Here is a 21,168-nt window from a genome sequence, read left to right on the forward strand (position 1 = left end):
CAGCCTCCTCACCTCGGCCGTGTCTCTGAGCACTGAACACCTTGTACTTCTGTGTCTTGCTCAGTGGTGGTCGGGCTTAGCCTCCTCACCTCGGCCATGTCTCTGATCACTGAGCACCTTGTACTTCTCTGACTTGCTCAGTGGTGGTCGGACTCAGCCTCCTCACCTCGGCCGTGTCTCTGAGTACTGAACACCTTGTACTTCTGTGTCTTGCTCAGTGGTGGTCGGGCTCGGCCTCCTCACGTCGGCCTTGTGTCTGAGCACTGAACACCTTGTACTTCTGTGTCTTGGTTAGTGGTGGTCGGACTCAGCCTCCTCACCTCGGCCGTGTCTCTGAGCACTGAGCACCTTGTACTTCTCTGACTTGCTCAGTGGTGGTCGGGTTCGTCCTCCTCACCTCGGCCTTGTGTCTGAGCACTGAACACCTTCTACTTCTGTGTCTTGCTCAGTGGTGGTCGGGCTTAGCCTCCTCACCTCGGCCGTGTCTCTGAGCACTGAACACCTTGTACTTCTGTGTCTTGCTCAGAGGTGGTCGGGCTCAGCTTCCTCACCTCAGCCTGGTCTCTGAGCACTGAGCACCTTGTACTTCTGTGTCTTGCTCAGTGGTGATCAGGCTCAGCTTCCTCACTTTGGCCTTGTCTCTGACCACTGAACACCTTGTACTTCTGTGTCTTGGTTAGTGGTGGTCGGACTCAGCCTCCTCACCTCGGCCGTGTCTCTGAGCACTGAGCACCTTGTACTTCTCTGACTTGCTCAGTGGTGGTCGGGCTCGGCCTCCTCACCTCGGCCTTGTGTCTGAGCACCGAACACCTTCTACTTCTGTGTCTTGCTCAGTGGTGGTCGGGCTTAGCCTCCTCACCTCGGCCGTGTCTCTGAGCACTGAACACCTTGTACTTCTGTGTCTTGCTCAGAGGTGGTCGGGCTCAGCTTCCTCACCTCAGCCTAGTCTCTGAGCACTGAACACCTTGTACTTCTGTGTCTTGCTCAGTGGTGATCAGGCTCAGCCTCCTCACCTCGGCCTTGTCTCTGACCACTGAGCACCTTTACTTCTGTGTCTTGGTTAGTGGTGGTCGGCCTCGGCCTCCTCACCTCGGCCATGTCTCTGATCAATGAGCACCTTGTACTTCTCTGACTTGCTCAGTGGTGGTCGGACTCAGCCTCCTCACCTTGGCCGTGTCTCTGATCACTGAGCACCTTGTACTTCTCTGACTTGCTCAGTGGTGGTCGGACTCAGCCTCCTCACCTCTGCCGTGTCTCTGAGCACTGAACACCTTGTACTTCTGTGTCTTGCTCAGTGGTGGTCGGGCTCGGCCTCCTCACCTCGGCCTTGTCTCTGAGCAATGAACACCTTGTACTTCTGTGTCTTGCTCAGTGGTGGTCGGGCTTAGCCTCCTCACCTCGACCATGTCTCTGATCACTGAGCACCTTGTAATTCTCTGACTTGCTCAGTGGTGGTCAGACTCAGCCTTCTCACCTCGGCCGTGTCTCTGAGCACTGAACACCTTGTACTTCTGTGTCTTGCTCAGTGGTGGTCGGGCTCGGCCTCCTCACCTCGACCGTGTCTCTGAGCACTAAACACCTTGTACTTCTGTGTCTTGCTCAGTGGTGGTCGGGCTCGGCCTCCCCACCTTGGCCTTGTCTCTGAGCACTGAACACCTTGTACTTCTGTGTCTTGCTCAGTGGTGGTCGGGCTCGGCCTCCTCACCTCGGCCTTGTGTCTGAGCACTGAACACCTTGTACTTCTGTGTCTTGGTTAGTGGTGGTCGGGCTCGGCCTCCTCACCTCGGCCATGTCTCTGATCACTGAGCACCTTGTACTTCTGTGTCTTGCTCAGTGGTGGTCGGGCTCGGCCTCCTCATCTTGGCCTTGTCTTTGAGAACTGAACACCTTGTACTTCTGTGTCTTGCTCAGTGGTGGTCGGGCTCGGCCTCCTCACCTTGCCCTTGTCTCTGAGCACTGAACACCTTGTACTTCTGTGTCTTGGTTAGTGGTGGTCGGACTCAGCCTCCTCACCTCGGCCGTGTCTCTGAGCACTGAGCACCTTGTACTTCTCTGACTTGCTCAGTGGTGGTCGGGCTCGGCCTCCTCACCTTGCCCTTGTCTCTGAGCACTGAACACCTTGTACTTATGTGTCTTGGTTAGTGGTGATCGGGCTCAGCTTCCTCACCTCGGCCATGTCTCTGATCACTGAGCACCTTGTACTTCTCTGACTTGCTCAGTGGTGGTCGGACTCGGCCTCCTCACCTCGGCCTTGTGTCTGAGCACTGAACACCTTGTACTTCTGTGTCTTGCTCAGTGGTGGTCGGGCTCGGCCTCCTCACCTCGGCCGTGTCTCTGAGCACTGAACACCTTGTACTTCTGTGTCTTGCTCAGTGGTGGTCGGGCTCGGCCTCCTCACCTTGGCCTTGTCTCTGAGCACTGAACACCTTGTACTTCTGTGTCTTGGTTAGTGGTGGTCTTGCTCGGCCTCCCCACTTCGGCCTTGTCTCTGAGCACTGAACACCTTGTACTTTTGTGCCTTGCTCAGTGGTGGTCGGGCTCGGCCTCCTCACCTCGGCCTTGTCTCTGATCACTGAGCACCTTGTACTTCTCTGACTTGCTCAGTGGTGGTCGGACTCAGCCTCCTCACCTCGGCCGTGTCTCTGAGCACTGAACACCTTGTACTTCTGTGTCTTGCTCAGTGGTGGTCGGGCTTAGCCTCCTCACCTCGGCCATGTCTCTGATCACTGAGCACCTTGTACTTCGCTGACTTGCTCAGTGGTGGTCGGACTCAGCCTCCTCACCTCGGCCGTGTCTCTGAGTACTGAACACCTTGTACTTCTGTGTCTTGCTCAGTGGTGGTCGGGCTCGGCCTCCTCACGTCGGCCTTGTATCTGAGCACTGAACACCTTGTACTTCTGTGTCTTGGTTAGTGGTGGTCGGACTCAGCCTCCTCACCTCGGCCGTGTCTCTGAGCACTGAGCACCTTGTACTTCTCTGACTTGCTCAGTGGTGGTCGGGCTCAGCTTCCTCACCTCGGCCGTGTCTCTGAGCACTGAACACCTTGTACTTCTGTGTCTTGCTCAGTGGTGGTCGGACTCAGCCTCCTCACCTCGGCCGTGTCTCTGATCACTGAGCACCTTGTACTTCTCTGACTTGCTCAGTGGTAGTCGGGCTCGGCCTCCTCACCTCGGCCTTGTCTCTGAGCACTGAACACCTTGTACTTCTGTGTCTTGCTCAGTGGTGGTCGGGCTCGTCCTCCTCACCTCGGCTAAGTCTCTGAGCACTGAAAACCTTGTGCTTCTGTGTCTTGCTCAGTGGTTGTCGGACTCAGCCTCCTCACCTCGGCCTTGTCTCTGAGTACTGAACACCTTGTACTTCTGTGTCTTGCTCAGTGGTGGTCGGGCTCGGCCTCCTCACCTCGGCCTTGTCTCTGAGCACTGAACACCTTGTACTTCTGTGTCTTGCTCAGTGGTGGTCGGGTTCAGCCTCCTCACCTCGGCCTTGTCTCTGAGCACTGAACACCTTGTACTTCTGTGTCTTGCTCAGAGGTGGTCGGGCTCAGCTTCCTCACCTCGGCTTTGTCTCTGAGCACTGAACACCTTGTACTTCTGTGTCTTGCTCAGTGGTGGTCGGACTCGGCCTCCTCACCTCGGCCGTGTCTCTGATCACTGAGCACCTTCTACTACTCTGACTTGCTCAGTGGTGGTCGGGCTCGGCCTCCTCACCTCGGCCATGTCTCTGAGCACTGAACACCTTGTACTTCTGTGTCTTGCTCAGTGGTGGTCGGGCTCGGCCTCCTCACCTCGGCCGTGTCTCTGAGCACTGGACATCTTGTACTTTTGTGTCTTGCTCAGTGGTGGTCGGGCTCGGCCTCCTCACCTTGGCCTTGTCTCTGAGCACTGAACACCTTGTTCTTCTGTGTCTTGCTCAGTGGTGGTCGGGCTCAGCTTCCTCACCTCGGCCTTGTCTCTGAGCACTGAACACCTTGTACTTCTATGTCTTGCTCAGTGGTGGTCGAGCTCAGCCTCCTCACCTCGGCCGTGTCTCTGATCACTGAGCACCTTGTACTTCTCTGACTTGCTCAGTGGTGGTTGGGCTCTGCCTCCTCACCTCGGCCATGTCTCTGAGCAGTGAACACCTTGTACTTCTGTGTCTTGCTCAGTGGTGGTCGGGCTCAGCCTCCTCACTTCGGCCTAGTCTCTGAGCACTGAACACTTTGTACTTCTGTGTCTTGCTCAGTGGTGGTCAGGCTCGGCCTCCTCACCTCGGCCGTGTCTCTGAGCACTGAACACCTTGTACTTCTGTGTCTTGCTCGGTGGTGATCGGGCTCGGCCTCCTCCCTCTGCCGTGTCTCTGATCACTGAGCACATTGTACTTCTCTGACTTGCTCAGTGGAGGTCGGGCTCGGCCTCCTCACCTCGGCCATGTCTCTGAGCACTGAACACCTTGTACTTCTGTGTCTTGCTCAGAGGTAGTCGGGCTCGGCCTCCTCACCTCGGCCTTCTCTCTGAGCACTGAACACCTTGTACTTCTGTGTCTTGCTCAGTGGTGGTCGGGCTCGGCCTCCTCACCTCGGCTATGTCTCTGAGCACTGAACACCTTGTACTTCTGTGTCTTGCTCGGTGGTGGTCGGGCTCGGTCTCCTCCCTCTGCCGTGTCTCTGATCACTGAGCACCTTGTACTTCTCTGACTTGCTCAGTGGAGGTCGGGCTCGGCCTCCTCACCTCGGCCTTGTCTCTGAGCATCTTGTACTTCTGTGTCTTGCTCAGTGGTGGTCGGGCTCAGCCTCCTCACCTCGGCCTTGTCTCTGAGCACTGAACACCTTGTACTTCTGTTCCTTTATCAGTGGTGGTCGGGCTCGGCCTCCTCACCTCGGCCTTCTCTCTGAGCACTGAACACCTTGTACTTCTGTGTCTTGCTCAGTGGTGGTCGGGCTCAGCCTCCTCACCTCGGCTTTGTCTCTGAGCACTGAACACCTTGTACTTCTGTGTCTTGCTCAGTGGTGGTCGGGCTCAGCCTCCTCACCTCGGCCTTGTCTCTGAGCACTGAACACCTGTACTTCTGTGTTTTGCTCAGTGGTGGTCGGGCTCAGCCTCCTCACCTCGGCCTTGTCTCTGAGCACTGAACACCTGTACTTCTGTGTTTTGCTCAGTGGTGGTCGGGTTCAGCCTCTTCACCTCGGCCTTGTCTCTGAGCACTGAACACCCTGTACTTCTGTGTTTTGCTCAGTGGTGGTTGGGCTCAGCCTCCTCACCTCAGCCTTGTCCCTGAGCACTGAACACCTTGTACTTCTGTGTCTTGCTCAGTGGTGGTCGGGCTCAGCCTCCTCACCTCGGCCTTGTCTCTGAGCACTGAACACCTGTACTTCTGTGTTTTGCTCAGTGGTGGTCGGGCTCAGCCTCCTCACCTCGGCCTTGTCTCTGAGCACTGAACACCTTGTACTTCTGTGTCTTGCTCAGTGGCGGTAGGGCTCAGCCTCCTCACCTCGGCCTTGTCTCTGAGCACTGAACACCTTGTACTTCTGTGTCTTGCTTAGTGGTGGTCGGGCTCGGCCTCCCCACCTCGGCCATGTCTCTGAGCACTGAACACCTTGTACTTCTCTGACTTGCTCAGTGGTGGTCGGACTCAGCCTCCTCACCTCGGCCGTGTCTCTGAGCACTGAACACCTTGTACTTCTGTGTCTTGCTCAGTGGTGGTCGGGCTTAGCCTCCTCACCTCGGCCATGTCTCTGATCACTGAGCACCTTGTACTTCGCTGACTTGCTCAGTGGTGGTCGGACTCAGCCTCCTCACCTCGGCCGTGTCTCTGAGTACTGAACACCTTGTACTTCTGTGTCTTGCTCAGTGGTGGTCGGGCTCGGCCTCCTCACGTCGTCCTTGTATCTGAGCACTGAACACCTTGTACTTCTGTGTCTTGGTTAGTGGTGGTCGGACTCAGCCTCCTCACCTCGGCCGTGTCTCTGAGCACTGAGCACCTTGTACTACTCTGACTTGCTCAGTGGTGGTCGGGCTCAGCTTCCTCACCTCGGCCGTGTCTCTGAGCACTGAACACCTTGTACTTCTGTGTCTTGCTCAGTGGTGGTCGGACTCAGCCTCCTCACCTCGGCCTTGTCTCTGAGCACTGAACACCTTGTACTTCTGTGTCTTGCTCGGTGGTGGTCGGACTCGGCCTCCTCCCTCTGCCGTGTCTCTGATCACTGAGCACCTTGTACTTCTCTGACTTGCTCAGTGGTAGTCGGGCTCGGCCTCCTCACCTCGGCCTTGTCTCTGAGCACTGAACACCTTGTACTTCTGTGTCTTGCTCAGTGGTGGTCGGGCTCGTCCTCCTCACCTCGGCTATGTCTCTGAGCACTGAAAACCTTGTGCTTCTGTGTCTTGCTCAGTGGTTGTCGGACTTAGCCTCCTCACCTCGGCTATGTCTCTGAGCACTGAAAACCTTGTGCTTCTGTGTCTTGCTCAGTGGTGGTCGGGCTCAGCTTCCTCACCTCGGCCTTGTCTCTGAGTACTGAACACCTTGTACTTCTGTGTCTTGCTCAGTGGTGGTCGGGCTCGGCCTCCTCACCTCGGCCTTGTCTCTGAGCACTGAACACCTTGTACTTCTGTGTCTTGCTCAGTGGTGGTCGGGTTCAGCCTCCTCACCTCGGCCTTGTCTCTGAGCACTGAACACCTTGTACTTCTGTGTCTTGCTCAGAGGTGGTCGGGCTCAGCTTCCTCACCTCGGCTTTGTCTCTGAGCACTGAACACCTTGTACTTCTGTGTCTTGCTCAGTGGTGGTCGGACTCGGCCTCCTCACCTCGGCTGTGTCTCTGATCACTGAGCACCTTCTACTTCTCTGACTTGCTCAGTGGTGGTCGGGCTCGGCCTCCTCACCTCGGCCATGTCTCTGAGCACTGAACACCTTGTACTTCTGTGTCTTGCTCAGTGGTGGTCGGGCTCGGCCTCCTCACCTCGGCCGTGTCTCTGAGCACTGGACATCTTGTACTTTTGTGTCTTGCTCAGTGGTGGTCGGGCTCGGCCTCCTCACCTTGGCCTTGTCTCTGAGCACTGAACACCTTGTGCTTCTGTGTCTTGCTCAGTGGTGGTCGGGCTTAGCCTCCTCACCTCGGCCGTGTCTCTGAGCACTGAACACCTTGTACTTCTGTGTCTTGCTCAGTGGTGGTTGGGCTCTGCCTCCTCACCTCGGCCATGTCTCTGAGCAGTGAACACCTTGTACTTCTGTGTCTTGCTCAGTGGTGGTCGGGCTGAGCCTCCTCACTTCGGCCTAGTCTCTGAGCACTGAACACTTTGTACTTCTGTGTCTTGCTCAGTGGTGGTCGGGCTCGGCCTCCTCACCTCGGCCGTGTCTCTGAGCACTGAACACCTTGTACTTCTGTGTCTTGCTCGGTGGTGATCGGGCTCGGCCTCCTCCCTCTGCCGTGTCTCTGATCACTGAGCACATTGTACTTCTCTGACTTGCTCAGTGGAGGTCGGGCTCGGCCTCCTCACCTCGGCCATGTCTCTGAGCACTGAACACCTTGTACTTCTGTGTCTTGCTCAGTGGTGGTCGGGCTCGGCCTCCTCACCTCGGCCTTCTCTCTGAGCACTGAACACCTTGTACTTCTGTGTCTTGCTCAGTGGTGGTCGGGCTCGGCCTCCTCACCTCGGCTATGTCTCTGAGCACTGAACACCTTGTACTTCTGTGTCTTGCTCGGTGGTGGTCGGGCTCGGTCTCCTCCCTCTGCCGTGTCTCTGATCACTGAGCACCTTGTACTTCTCTGACTTGCTCAGTGGAGGTCGGGCTCGGCCTCCTCACCTCGGCCTTGTCTCTGAGCATCTTGTACTTCTGTGTCTTGCTCAGTGGTGGTCGGGCTCAGCCTCCTCACCTCGGCTTTGTCTCTGAGCACTGAACACCTTGTACTTCTGTGTCTTGCTCAGTGGTGGTCGGGCTCAGCCTCCTCACCTCGGCCTTGTCTCTGAGCACTGAACACCTTGTACATCTGTGTCTTGCTTAGTGGTGGTCGGGCTCAGCCTCCTCACCTCGGCCTTGTCTCTGAGCACTGAACACCTTGTACTTCTGTGTTTTGCTCAGTGGTGGTCGGGCTCAGCCTCCTCACCTCGGCCTTGTCTCTGAGCACTGAACACCTTGTACTTCTGTGTCTTGCTTAGTGGTGGTCGGGCTCGGCCTCCCCACCTCGGCCATGTCTCTGAGCACTGAACACCTTGTACTTCTGTGTCTTGCTCAGTGGTGGTCGGGCTCAGCCTCCTCACCTCGGCCGTGTCTCTGAGCACTGAACACCTTGTTCTTCTGTGTCTTGCTCAGTGGTGGTCGGGCTCAGCCTCCTCACCTCGGCCTTGTCTCTGAGCACTGAACACCTGTACTTCTGTGTTTTGCTCAGTGGTGGTCGGGCTCAGCCTCCTCACCTCGGCCTTGTCTCTGAGCACTGAACACCTTGTACTTCTGTGTCTTGCTTAGTGGTGGTCGGGCTCGGCCTCCCCACCTCGGCCATGTCTCTGAGCACTGAACACCTTGTACTTCTGTGTCTTGCTCAGTGGTGGTCGGGCTCAGCCTCCTCACCTCGGCCGTGTCTCTGAGCACTGAACACCTTGTACTTCTGTGTCTTGCTCAGTGGTGGTCGGGCTCGGCCTCCTCACCTCGGCCGTGTCTCTGAGCACTGAACACCTTGTACTTCTGTGTCTTGGTTAGTGGTGGTCGGGCTCGGCCTCCTCACCTCGGCCTTGTCTCTGAGCATTGAACACCTGTACTTCTGTGTTTTGCTCAGTGGTGGTCGGGTTCAGCCTCCTCACCTCGGCTGTGTCTCTGAACACCTTGTACTTCTGTGTCTTGCTCAGTGGTGGTCGGGCTCAGCCTCCTCACCTTGGCCATGTCTCTGATCACTGAACACCTTGTACTTCTGTGTCATGCTCAGTGGTGGTCGGGCTCGGCCTCCTCACCTCGTCCGTGTCTCTGAACACCTTGTACTTCTCTGTTTTGCTCAGTGGTGGTCGGGCTCAGCCTCCTCACCTCGGCCGTGTCTCTGAGCACTGAATACCTTGTACTTCTGTGTCTTGTTCAGTGGTGGTCGGGCTCAGCCTCCTCACCTCTGCCTTGTCTCTGAGCACCTTGTACTTCTGTGTCTTGCTCAGTGATGGTCGGGCTCAGCCTCCTCACCTCGGCCGTGTCTCTGAGTACTGAACACCTTGTACTTCTGTGTCTTGCTCAGTGGTGGTCGGGCTCAGCCTCCTCACCTCGGCCTTGTCTCTGAGCACTGAACACCTTGTACTTCTGTGTCTTGCTTAGTGGTGGTCGGGCTCGGCCTCCCCACCTCGGCCATGTCTCTGAGCACTGAACACCTTGTACTTCTGTGTCTTGCTCAGTGGTGGTCGGGCTCAGCCTCCTCACCTCGGCCGTGTCTGTGAGCACTGAACACCTTGTTCTTCTGTGTCTTGCTCAGTGGTGGTCGGGCTCAGCCTCCTCACCTCGGCCTTGTCTCTGAGCACTGAACACCTGTACTTCTGTGTTTTGCTCAGTGGTGGTCGGGTTCAGCCTCTTCACCTCGGCCTTGTCCCTGAGCACTGAACACCTTGTACTTCTGTGTCTTGCTCAGTGGTGGTCGGGCTCAGCCTCCTCACCTCGGCCTTGTCTCTGAGCACTGAACACCTGTACTTCTGTGTTTTGCTCAGTGGTGGTCGGGCTCAGCCTCCTCACCTCGGCCTTGTCTCTGAGCACTGAACACCTTGTACTTCTGTGTCTTGCTTAGTGGTGGTCGGGCTCGGCCTCCCCACCTCGGCCATGTCTCTGAGCACTGAACACCTTGTACTTCTGTGTCTTGCTCAGTGGTGGTCGGGCTCAGCCTCCTCACCTCGGCCGTGTCTCTGAGCACTGAACACCTTGTACTTCTGTGTCTTGCTCAGTGGTGGTCGGGCTCGGCCTCCTCACCTCGGCCGTGTCTCTGAGCACTGAACACCTTGTACTTCTGTGTCTTGGTTAGTGGTGGTCGGGCTCGGCCTCCTCACCTCGGCCGTGTCTCTGAACACCTTGTACTTCTGTGTCTTGCTCAGTGGTGGTCGGGCTCAGCCTCCTCACCTTGGCCATGTCTCTGATCACTGAACACCTTGTACTTCTGTGTCATGCTCAGTGGTGGTCGGGCTCGGCCTCCTCACCTCGTCCGTGTCTCTGAACACCTTGTACTTCTCTGTTTTGCTCAGTGGTCGTCGGGCTCAGCCTCCTCACCTCGGCCGTGTCTCTGAGCACTGAATACCTTGTACTTCTGTGTCTTGTTCAGTGGTGGTCGGGCTCAGCCTCCTCACCTCTGCCTTGTCTCTGAGCACCTTGTACTTCTGTGTCTTGCTCAGTGATGGTCGGGCTCAGCCTCCTCACCTCGGCCGTGTCTCTGAGTACTGAACACCTTGTACTTCTGTGTCTTGCTCAGTGGTGGTCGGGCTCGGCCTCCTCACCTCGGCCTTGTCTCTGAGCACTGAACACCTTGTACTTCTGTGTCTTGCTCAGTGGTGGTCGGACTCAGCCTCCTTACCTCGGCCTTGTCTCTGAGCACCTTGTACTTCTGTGTCTTGCTCAGTGGTGGTCGGACTCGGCCTCCTTACCTCGGCCTTGTCTCTGAGCACCTTGTACTTCTGTGTCTTGCTCAGTGGTGGTCGGGCTCAGCCTCCTCACCTCGGCTTTGTCTCTGAGCACTGAATACCTTGTACTTCTGTGTCTTGCTCAGTGGTGGTCGGGCTCAGCCTCCTCACCTCGGCCTTGTCTGTGAGCACTGAACACCTTGTACTTCTGTGTCTTGCTCTGTGGTGGTCGGGCTCAGCCTCCTCACCTCGGCTTTGTCTCTGAGCACTGAATACCTTGTACTTCTGTGTCTTGCTCAGTGGTGGTCGGGCTCAGCCTCCTCACCTCGGCCTTGTCTCTGAGCACCTGTTAGTTCTGTGTCTTGCTCAGAGGTGGTCGGGCTCGGCTTCCTCACCTCGGCCATGTCTGTGAGCACTGAACGCTTTGCAATTCAGCGAGCAGGAGCCTTAGTTTCAGAAATATTCACAGGGGAATGGGGAAAAGTCCGAGCAGGGAACGTCAGCCCCAGCAATACATACTGTAGGTGTTTGACCGTTTATTAAAATATTTCAATGGTGAAAAATAATGAAATTCTTGATGAAATCGCATCTATGGACGTCTGGTAAATAACAGGGGTCCTGAGTAGCGAACCACCGTCTGTTACATCTAAGGATCGTAATAGGGCATATGGTCGGTTGTAATTCACGACAGATAACCCCTTTGTGGGCAAGTGGCCATTATTTGTCATCTTATCAGAGGACCCTCTAATTAGTGATAATTAAGATGCCATTAACCCAATAACTGATCCTAGACGAAAGTCAACTCCGAGCGAATGTTCCTGTGATTACTTCTGGCACTGGCCTACTGATAATAAACCATTATTTATGTAACCTAGCGGGAAGAGCCACATCATAACACCGCGTGTACCAACATTAATCCTTTCACTAGGCGCCAGGAAGAAGAAAAACGTAAAGCGCCATAGACATGAAATTATTGTTGGCCAAACCTGTACTCGTAGAACCGTACGACCGACCGTCCATTGTGTCCTGATTTTCCTTAGTGGCAGATATTGGGGAAAAGAAGAATCAGGCTGTTTGATTTCAACTGTCCGATCCTTTTGTCCTTAAAGGGCCTGTCTCATCCCTTTAAATTGGTTCAGTTGCAAAAGTGCTGATAGATACTTTGCAATTTACCTCTTAATTATCTGAAGAACGGAAGGATTTTTTGATTCTTACCGTCTTCCTCCAAGTCCATCAGAGGTGGCCACTCCCCTAGGTGAGGAGTGAGCGCTTACAACCTCTTTGCTTTAGAGCTTGCAAGGGCTTCACTGAAGTTGAGCGGATCGATGATTTAGCCAACTTTTGATTCCTGGCAGCATGGGGGAGCCATAGTTCGGCAATCGGTGCAGCTATGGCGCTGGTCCAAACTGTCAATCTTCATGATTGTTCCTCCCCCCAGCAAGCAGGAGGTGAGATGGCAGGGGAGCAGTGCGCTCCTGAAGACTGGATGTGAGCCAAGTGAGTGGGATATGTATGGGGGGTCTCCGGACTCTCCCCCGACAGATGATGGACATGTTGGATTTCTGGGGCTTGATCCTTTTGATGACCAGGAGATGAGTCATCAGAGGAGATTGCAGCTGAGATAGAGAACTCTGGAGCGCTGGACTGGGTCGAGCGGACCTGTGTACCGGGAGAGGGATCGTTCGGCCGTAACCTATCTTTACTATATGGCAGTCTTGAAATGTGCCAGATTTATTTATTTGCCTGTTTGATACGTTTTCACCACTTATTACTTGGCTTATTTTGTGCCAAAAATTTGCTGCACATGTTAGATCCAGCCCCCTTTTGTGCCAAGCTGTGTCCTTTTTCCATCCAAACCATGCCCCTTCTCAGACGAGGCACAGAAGGCTTCTAAAAAGACTTCTTCTTTTTTTGCACTATTATTATTGTGCATTTAGCATCTGTTATTTTATATGTTTTGTTTTATTTTTACAATAAAAATGTCACATTCAGACATGAAAGTTAGAAATGTGCAAAAAGGAAATGAAAGGCCGAAGTCAATGGATATTAGAGGACGGCGGGCGTCATCCCAGACCACCGACAGAAAACCTTTGTATTCTACATAAACCGTAACGTTTGATCCGGCATTTCTGGGACGTCAGATTATAGATAGTCTGGATTAATGATTGGTTAAGGGCTGAGGGCGTCAAGAAGGGCGACACGGAATAAAGTGCAGATACAAAATATGCTAGCGTCTCTTTGGCCCTCTTTGCTCCATCTGCTGGTTTTATGGTGTCTGGATTATTGGACACCGCATTAAAGGAATTTCCCCATTCATACGTGGGATGGAGGGCCACACTGCATGGACCTGCCACTTATTCTTCCCTGCCATGTTCTTTTCCATGTGAATGGCCGGAGCCGCTCCAGACCTTTTATTCTCGGCGATCTTTAAATCATAAAGGGTCTTTGTCATGCAGGACGCACTCGTCATCAAATCTGAATACCCCATAAATAAATGTGATTGGCTGAGATCTCCTAGTAAACAGGGTTGTGCCCAGCAGTCTGGAGAAGGTGCGAGGTGTCAGCAGGATCATCATGTGAGCCAGCCCCAGGCCGAAGTCATGAGTCAACAATGAGGCCATCCTGGATTTTTATCCTTATTTTCCTAGACATGTAATATGGTTTTCCCACTATACATATTAACCCCTTCATGTTTGGGCTTTTTTTTTTTCTCCACTTTTTCGAAGAGTTATATCTTTTTTATTTTTCCATCAACGTAACCACACAAGGTTTTTTTTTTTGCAGGTGTAAGGCAGCTTTTATTCAGCAACTTACGGGTAAACAGAAAGTCCTCCGGTTCGCAGCCGGGTTAACATGAGTCCATAAACAACGGCTGCTGTGGGCAACGGCCGCGCCTGGCCACTCAGAGCCTGACGGGTGCAGAGCCTTCCCAGGCGTAGGTTCAGCTACACATAGGCCCGCCGAGCTTTCCTGCTGTGCTCCTAGCAGGTCCCAACACTGAACAACACTAATCCTTAATGCAGGGTTTTTAAAGGACCTGTGGCAAGAGCCACTGGAAAACCTGGGTTGGAGGGAGGAGGCCGCCCTACTGCCTTCCTGTAGCCTCCTCCAAGAAATGAAGGCCCTGCCGGGTTTTACTAATCTGCCTTAGCCAGATAGCCTGACCAGGTCAATGCTCACCTTCATTCCTGCATTGCAGCCGCAGGTGTGTCTGTGACTGCAATGCACTCCAATGGATTTAATAGGTCTCTGTACACATTCTGGGGGATATATACCATCCCTCGTATACGATCCCCGTCACTGCCTCACATATCCCCCCCCTCTGTTCAAACTTGTGGGCTTGAAGGTTTGCCATCATACAGGGTGCCTGGGACAGGGCATCCGCGTTTGCCTGCGACTTCCAGGGTGATGTTCTACAGAGAAACTGAAATTTTGCAGTGACAGGAACCACCTGGTGACTCTCACATCCCTCTCCTTGGCATTCCTCATCCATACCAAGGGTGAGTGGTCCGTCACCAAGCGGAACTGACGCCCGAGTAAATAATAACGTAGCGATTCCAAGGCCCACTTAATAGCCAAACACTCCTTTTCTACCACGCTATAGTTTTTGTCTGCCGGGATAAGCTTTCTACTCAAGTAGGTGACCACGTGCTCTTCACCATTCACTTTTTGTGACAATACTTCCCCGAGGCCTATCTCCGAGGCATCTGTCTGTACAATGAAGGTTTCCTTGAAGTTGGGGCTGATGAGGACCGGCTGTCCACACAGGGCCAACTTCATGGACTGAAAGGCTTCTTCTGCCTGAGGGTTCCACCGAACCATTACTGATTTTTTCCCTTTCAAGACATCGGTCAGGGCCGCCGTACTCTCAGCAAAATTAGGTATAAACCAGCGGTAATACCCAAGGATGCCAAGGAACGCCCTCACCTGTTTTGTACTTGACGGTTTAGGCCAGTTTTTAATGGCCTCAATCTTATTGATTTGGGGCTTGATAAATCCTCTGACAATCACATATCCCAAATATCGGGCTTCCTCTAGCCCTATCGCATATTTTTTGGGGTTTTCCGTTAACCCCGTGGCTCTGAGAGAATCCAGCACCGTTTGTACCTGGGATAGGTGCTTATGCCAGTCGGTGCTAAAGATGATGATATCATCTAGATACGCAGACGCATACTCCTGATGGGGCTTGAGCAATATGTCCATCAGCCTCTGAAATGTAGCCGGGGCCTCATGTAATCCAAAAGGTAAGACCACATAGTGATATAGACCCTCCGGAGTTATGAAGGCGGTATTTTCCTTCGCCGATTCTGTGAGAGGTACCTGCCAGTAAACCTTGGTGAGATCGAGCGTGGTAAAGTACTGGGCCTGCCCCAGTCTCTCAATCAGCTCATCCACCCTGGGCATTGGATAAAAGTCAAACTTCGACACTTCATTTAGTTTTCGGAAATCGTTACAGAAGCGTAATGATCCGTCTGGTTTCGGGATCAGTACGATGGGGCTAGCCCACTCACTCAGTGATTCTTCGATGACGCTTAACTGGAGCATTTGTTTTACCTCAGCCGTGATGGCTTGCCTCCGGGCTTCGGGTACCCGGTACGGTCTAATTCGCACCCTTACCCCAGGTTCGGAGACAATGTCATGTTGGAGAACTGTAGTCCTACCCGGTAGCTCTGAGAACACGTCGGTATTCTGCTGCACCAGTGAGCGAGCCTCCCGTCGCTGCTGTTTAGTGAGAGCATCACTTATGCTGACCTCTCCCCCGGACGCATCCCTGACTGAAGGTAGAGAACTCTCTGGCGATCGCGATATGCCCGGGGTGACATCTGTAACTAAACACTCTCAATCTTTCCAAGGTGTTAGCAGGTTTACATGGTAAAGCTGCTCAGGTTTCCTCCTTCCGGGCTGATGCACCCGGTAATTTACCTCCCCCACCTTTTCTCGATCCTCATATGACCCTTGCCACTTGGCCATGAGCTTACTCTCATCTGTGGGTACCAGTACTAACACCCGATCGCCCTTGTTAAAAGACCCGACTCTGGCTCTTTTATTATATGTGCGCCTCTGGGCTGCCTGGGCATCTAACAGATGTTCTTTCACGATGGGCATGACCGCCGCGATCCGGTCCTGCATACTAGCCACGTGTTCAATTATACTCCTATGTGGAGTCGGCTCTTGTTCCCATGTCTCTTTGGCTACGTCCAACAGACCCCTAGGGTGTCTGCCGTACAATAACTCAAAGGGAGAGAACCCTGTGGACGCCTGGGGTATCTCACGGATGGCGAACATCAAATAGGGTAGCAACAAGTCCCAATCCCTTCCGTCCTTAGAAACCACCTTTTTTAACATGGACCTGAGGGTTTTATTGAACCGTTCTACTAGCCTGTCGGTTTGAGGGTGGTACACCGAGGTGCGCAATTGTTTTATTTTTAGCAGTTTGCACAGTTCCCTCATCACCTTGGACATAAAAGGGGTCCCTTGATCCGTCAGGATCTCCTTAGGCAGTCCAAGGCGACAGAATATGGCAAACAGCTCCCGTGCAATCAGTTTCGCCGAGGTGTGGCGTAGCTGTATAGCCTCCGGGTACCGGGTGGCATAGTCGACGACCACCAGTATATGTTGGTGGCCACGAGTGGATTTCACAATGGGCCCTACCAAGTCCATTGCAATCCGTTCAAAAGGTACCTATCACTGGCAGAGGTACCAATGGGCTACGGAAGCTTGCGGTGGGTGTAGTCAGCTGACATTCGGGGCAGGATTCGCAGTACTTTTGGACCTCCACGTAAATCCCCGGCCAAAAGAACCGCTGCAAGATACGTTCTTGCGTCTTTTTAACCCCTAAGTGTCCACCCAACGGATGTGTGTGTGCCATCTCCAGAACCACATGACGGTACGACTGAGGTACCACTAACTGTTCCACGACCTCGTCCCTGATTTTGTATACCCTATAGAGCAACTCATCGTTGACCACCATGCGTGGAAACACAGTATCTGCACCGGGCTGTTGAGCTACCCCATTTATTTCTAACACCCTTTCCTGCGCCCGAGTCAGGGTGGGATCCTATAGCTGAGCTGTCCCAAACGTGCCCCGGGACACTTCCAGCTTGGGGATCGATGGGGTCTCCTCGACCTCTTCTGTCAGCACCTCTAGGGGAAACCTATCGGGGTCACACTTTGACCCTAGGTTGGACACCCCTACGGCAGGTACCCCTGACTCGGGTTCGTCAGGTACTGCGCCCGTAATAACTTTTACCGGGGGAGATTGGATTTTGTTTTTCCACAGAGTCCAAAACAGGGGCAAGTCTCTTCCCAACACAGTCCCATAGGGAAGAGTTTTGACCACCCCCACCACATGTTTTATGTCTCCACATGGCGTGGACAAAACTACCTCCGCGGTTGGGTACTCTCGGAGGTCCCCATGGATACACACAACCCCGACTGTCCATCCTCCAGGGTTGTCTCCTGCCACCAGCGATCCATGTACCAAAGTCACTAGGCTCCCCGAATCTAGGAGGGCCTCCGTGGGGTACCTATTAACCAGTACCTGACACAGTTGGGGTTCACTGTCTGGGGGGTCGGCGCTCGCAGTGCAGACAGTCTGGGCATACATTGACACCCGGCGGTTATACTCACCGTCTATGGGCTCTGTAGTCAGGGGGCAGTTAGCAGCCACATGTCCCGGCCCCTGACACCTCCAGCACCTAATGGCGGAGACACGGTTAGTTCTTTTGACAGTTTGGGAGGGAACCGGTCTCCCGCCACTCTCACTCTGGGGTACCCCTTCAGCACGAGTACGGTGCTGACTGTCCTTAGCAGAGGGACGCGACCCCTTTACCGTTTCCTGGGTTGGCAGGGATCGGCGTGACAGCTGCGAGGGGGCAGAGTCCCGGATAAAGTTCTGAGTGGCCGAGTAGCGCTCGATCAGGCTGACCACCTGGTCGAGTGTGCCCGGGTCCCCTTGCCCAACCCAACGTTGGATAGCTGCCGGCAGAGTCCTCACCAGCCGGTCAACCACCACCCTCTCCACCATCTGGGCGGGAGCCAAAGTCTCAGGCTGGAGCCACCTCTTTACCAACTGCATAAGGTCATAAGCCTGAAACTGAGCGGGTCGGGTCTCCACATAGGCCCATGAAAATACGCGCTGAGCCCTCATGTATGTATTGACCCCCAGTCGGGCAAGGATCTCACCTTTGAGCCTCTGGTAGTCCTGGGCGTCCTCCCGACTGAGGTCGAAGTAGGCCTTCTGGGCAACGCCGACCAAAAACGGAGCCACCACTTCTACCCACTGGCCGGCTGGTGGGTTTTCCCGCTCCGCTGTATGTTCGTCGATGGAGAGGAAGGCTTCCACGTCGTCCTCCAGTCCCATCTTCCTTAATGCTGAGCGAACCTTGTCCCGGGCCTCTCGACGTTCCGGGGCTGGTGCCGTCGGCGTCTCCCGCAAGGCTGTGAGCTGCTGCACGATCAGCTCATTGGTGTGTTGTTGCTGCTTGAGCTGCTCCTGCTGCTGATTAAACTGCTCCTGCTGCTGCCGCTGCATGAGGACCAATTGCCTTAACAGCGCCTCCATTTTGTCCACGGGGTTGGGCTGAAAGGTGGCCGGCCGGATCATGGTCATGCAGCTGCCGGTGGGGTATGCCTCAGTCACATTGCCCGCATTCTCCACCAAGCTGTAAGGCGGCGGTGTTCACACCGTGCAGTAACTGAGGCAGTGACCCAAGCAAGTCCAACATAAGCAGCTTTTATTCAGCACTCACGGGTAAAACAGAAAATCCTCCGGTTCGCAGCTGGGTTAACATAAGTCCATAACAATGGTTGCCGTGGGCAACGGCCGCGCCGGGCCACTCAGAGCCTGACGGGTGCAGAGCCTTCCCAGGCGTAGGTTCAGCTACACACAGGGCGCCAAGCTTTCCTGCTATGTTCCTAACAGGTCCCAACACTGAACAACTCTAATCCTTAATGCAGGGTTTTTAAAGGACCTGTGGCAAGAGCCACTGGAAAACCCGGGTTGGAGGGAGGAGGCCGCCCTACTGCCTTCCTGTAGCCTCCTCCAAGAAATGAAGGCCCTGCCGGGTTTTACTAATCTGCCTTAGCCAGATAGCCTGACCAGGTCAATGCTCACCTTCATTCCTGCATTACAGCCGCAGCTGTGTCTGTGACTGCAATGCACTCCAATGGATTTAATAGGTCTCTGTACACATTCTGGGAGATATATACTGTCCCTCGTATACGATCCTCGTCACTGCCTCACACAGGACAACTACTTTTTTTATTGACTGACACCATTCATTTTACAATATAATGTACAGGAAAACAATACAAAAATTGCAAGTTAAATTGCCTTTTTTTTTGGCAAAGATGCAATGGCTGAAAAAAGTAAATTCTAGTGTTCCATTTTTTACTTACATGGCTAGTTTGGCATTTCGATTTCTTTCTCCTTTACATAGTCACTGCTGTTAGAGGCAGGTGCCGGCTGTATAACGCAGCCGCCACCCGCCACATATGGAGCGCCACACAGCTGCACCGCCTGCTCCTTTATTAGGAATGGATTTATGGCTTATGCACAGGATGTGTAGTCCACAGCTGATTGCTGGGCCAAAATGGCCATGACTATTTATTCTTCCAAAGATGTGCCATGAACTTTCCCAGAGATGAAAAACCCTTTAACCTCTTCCTGCCCTTAGCCATTGACTGTTGAGCGGAGCCCGCGATACCAGCAGCTGTATTGACCAGGATTGATCGACAAGTTCACTCAATGGTTGTGCAATCATCTCCTGCTTTTATCCAATGTGTATGGCCAACTTTACTCCAATCCCAGCCATTAAACCCCTTGAATGCCACAGTAAATAGTGACTGCGGCATCTATGCAGTAAGACAGAGGGAGATACCTTTGTCACCCCATCCGCGTCCCCCAACACTATCCCAACCTTCTGATCAGTTGTCTTTGTAGCCGGCGGCCTAATGTTGTGGTCACATCTCCATGTCATTTTTGGAGGCCTCCTGACTCTACTCTGACAGATGATGTCAGGTGGGTGGGGGGGGTCAGGATCCGGTCCGTTGAGGACCGCCAGTTGAGGTGAGTATCATTGATCTTCATGTTTTATAACATTTGCTGCAGTTTTTTTTTAATTTCTTTTTATTTTAATGTTTTATTGATTTTCCCTCCTTTTCTTTCTTACTGACAGTAAAAGCCAGGACGGCTCAGCTAGCGAAGATCAAGTGGGTGGTCAGCATTGTGTTTTATATCTTGCAGGTAGGTGCACTTCATTTCCAGATATCAAATCACTATTTAAAAAAATAAATAAATAAATATATATATATATCTTCAGTAGGATCAAACCCTGCCTATGTATGCGTCCTGCTTTTTTTCCACCAGCTTTCCCCTCTGCTATCCCTAATTTTCAGTTGTCTCTGAGCTGCTGGGTGGAGACTAGCTGTCATGATGTCTCCCATACACAGCACACACAGAGATGAGGGATTCCTGCTCCCCTATCTCTATGTAGCGCAGTAGCACATATGCAGCAGCATGGATGACATTTTTTTAGCCAGTTTTTGATAACTGAGGCCCATTGTCCTTTTGTGTTCACATATGAGTGCTTGTACTTGTAGAGCTAACGCCTCGGGCCGCTCTGCTCTGAGATTCTGATGTCATGTCTCCTTCTGTTTTCTGTCAGGTGTCATGGAAACTTTGGGTGGATCAATATCAATAGTTAAAATATCCTGCCTGGCTGTAATAGTGACAGTTCTTATGTACGTGTGGACTTTTGTGTGTTTAGTGCTTTGGATCCACACAGGGTCTCTATGATAACACCTGACAGAAAACAGAAGGCAGTATGTTGTCACCATGGTCTCTCCGCAGTGCAGCCTCAGGGTTTAGGCCTATAACACAAGCAATGATAAGTATTAATTCAGATAGTTGACCTATTACAGTGCGTTATCTTTAAACAACCCTCCTTTATAACAGATCTGTTACCAGATCTCACAGTATAAACTGCATGCATAATTAAATTGATATATCAGGCCTGATGAGGCTGGTAGAATTACTTTTATTATCCCCATCAGAATGACTGTGCTATCCTAATGTTAAAATGAGCATTTTATGAATCCAACTAAAGAGTGAGAGTCCAATGTATTCAGTAAAGACTGACTGACACCTGCAGCTTGTACTGAGATGTGTGAGATTTCAGCAGCAGAGAGGAGTTGCATAAGGAGCTGTCAATCAGACTGGGTGGGTGGAGCTTCAGCAGTAAGGAGGAGGGACACTGAGGAGATGTCAGTCAGACTAGGTGGATGGAGATAAAGTAGCAGGGAGAAGGACTCTGAAGAAACGTCAATCAGACTATTGGCAGAGATTCAGCAGGGAGGAGGGACACTGAGGAGTTGTCTGTCAGGCTAGATTGGAGGAGATTCAGGAACAGCGAGAGGGGACACTCAGAAGCTGTCAGTCAGGCTAGATTGGCTTAGACTCAGCTACAGCAGGGCAGAGGGAACACTCAGAAGCTGTCAGTCAGGCTAAGTGAAGGGAGACTCAGCAATGGGGAGAAGGGACACTGAGGAGCTGTCAATCAGACTACGTGGGCAGAGATTCAGCAGGGAGGAGGGATAGTGAGGCGCTGTCAATGAGGCTATGTGGGCA

The 21,168-nt window shown here is 53.1% G+C and overlaps 1 protein-coding gene across 2 annotated transcripts in view; it reads left to right on the forward strand.

Moving 5' to 3' along the window:
- GET1 (guided entry of tail-anchored proteins factor 1) overlaps positions 1–21,168 on the forward strand; it is a 108,250-nt gene that overhangs the window by 55,426 nt on the left and 31,656 nt on the right. For both annotated transcript variants that reach the window (XM_073668427.1, XM_073668428.1), the window contains exon 3: positions 19,718–19,785. In XM_073668427.1, the coding sequence (XP_073524528.1) occupies positions 19,718–19,785 (68 nt within the window). The remainder of the gene's footprint in view (positions 1–19,717; positions 19,786–21,168) is intronic.

Source organism: Phyllobates terribilis, unplaced genomic scaffold (genome assembly GCF_046119375.1).
Source record: "Phyllobates terribilis strain yellow unplaced genomic scaffold, ASM4611937v1 Scaffold_2__4_contigs__length_985480577, whole genome shotgun sequence".
NCBI classification, from domain to species: Eukaryota; Metazoa; Chordata; class Amphibia; order Anura; family Dendrobatidae; genus Phyllobates; species Phyllobates terribilis.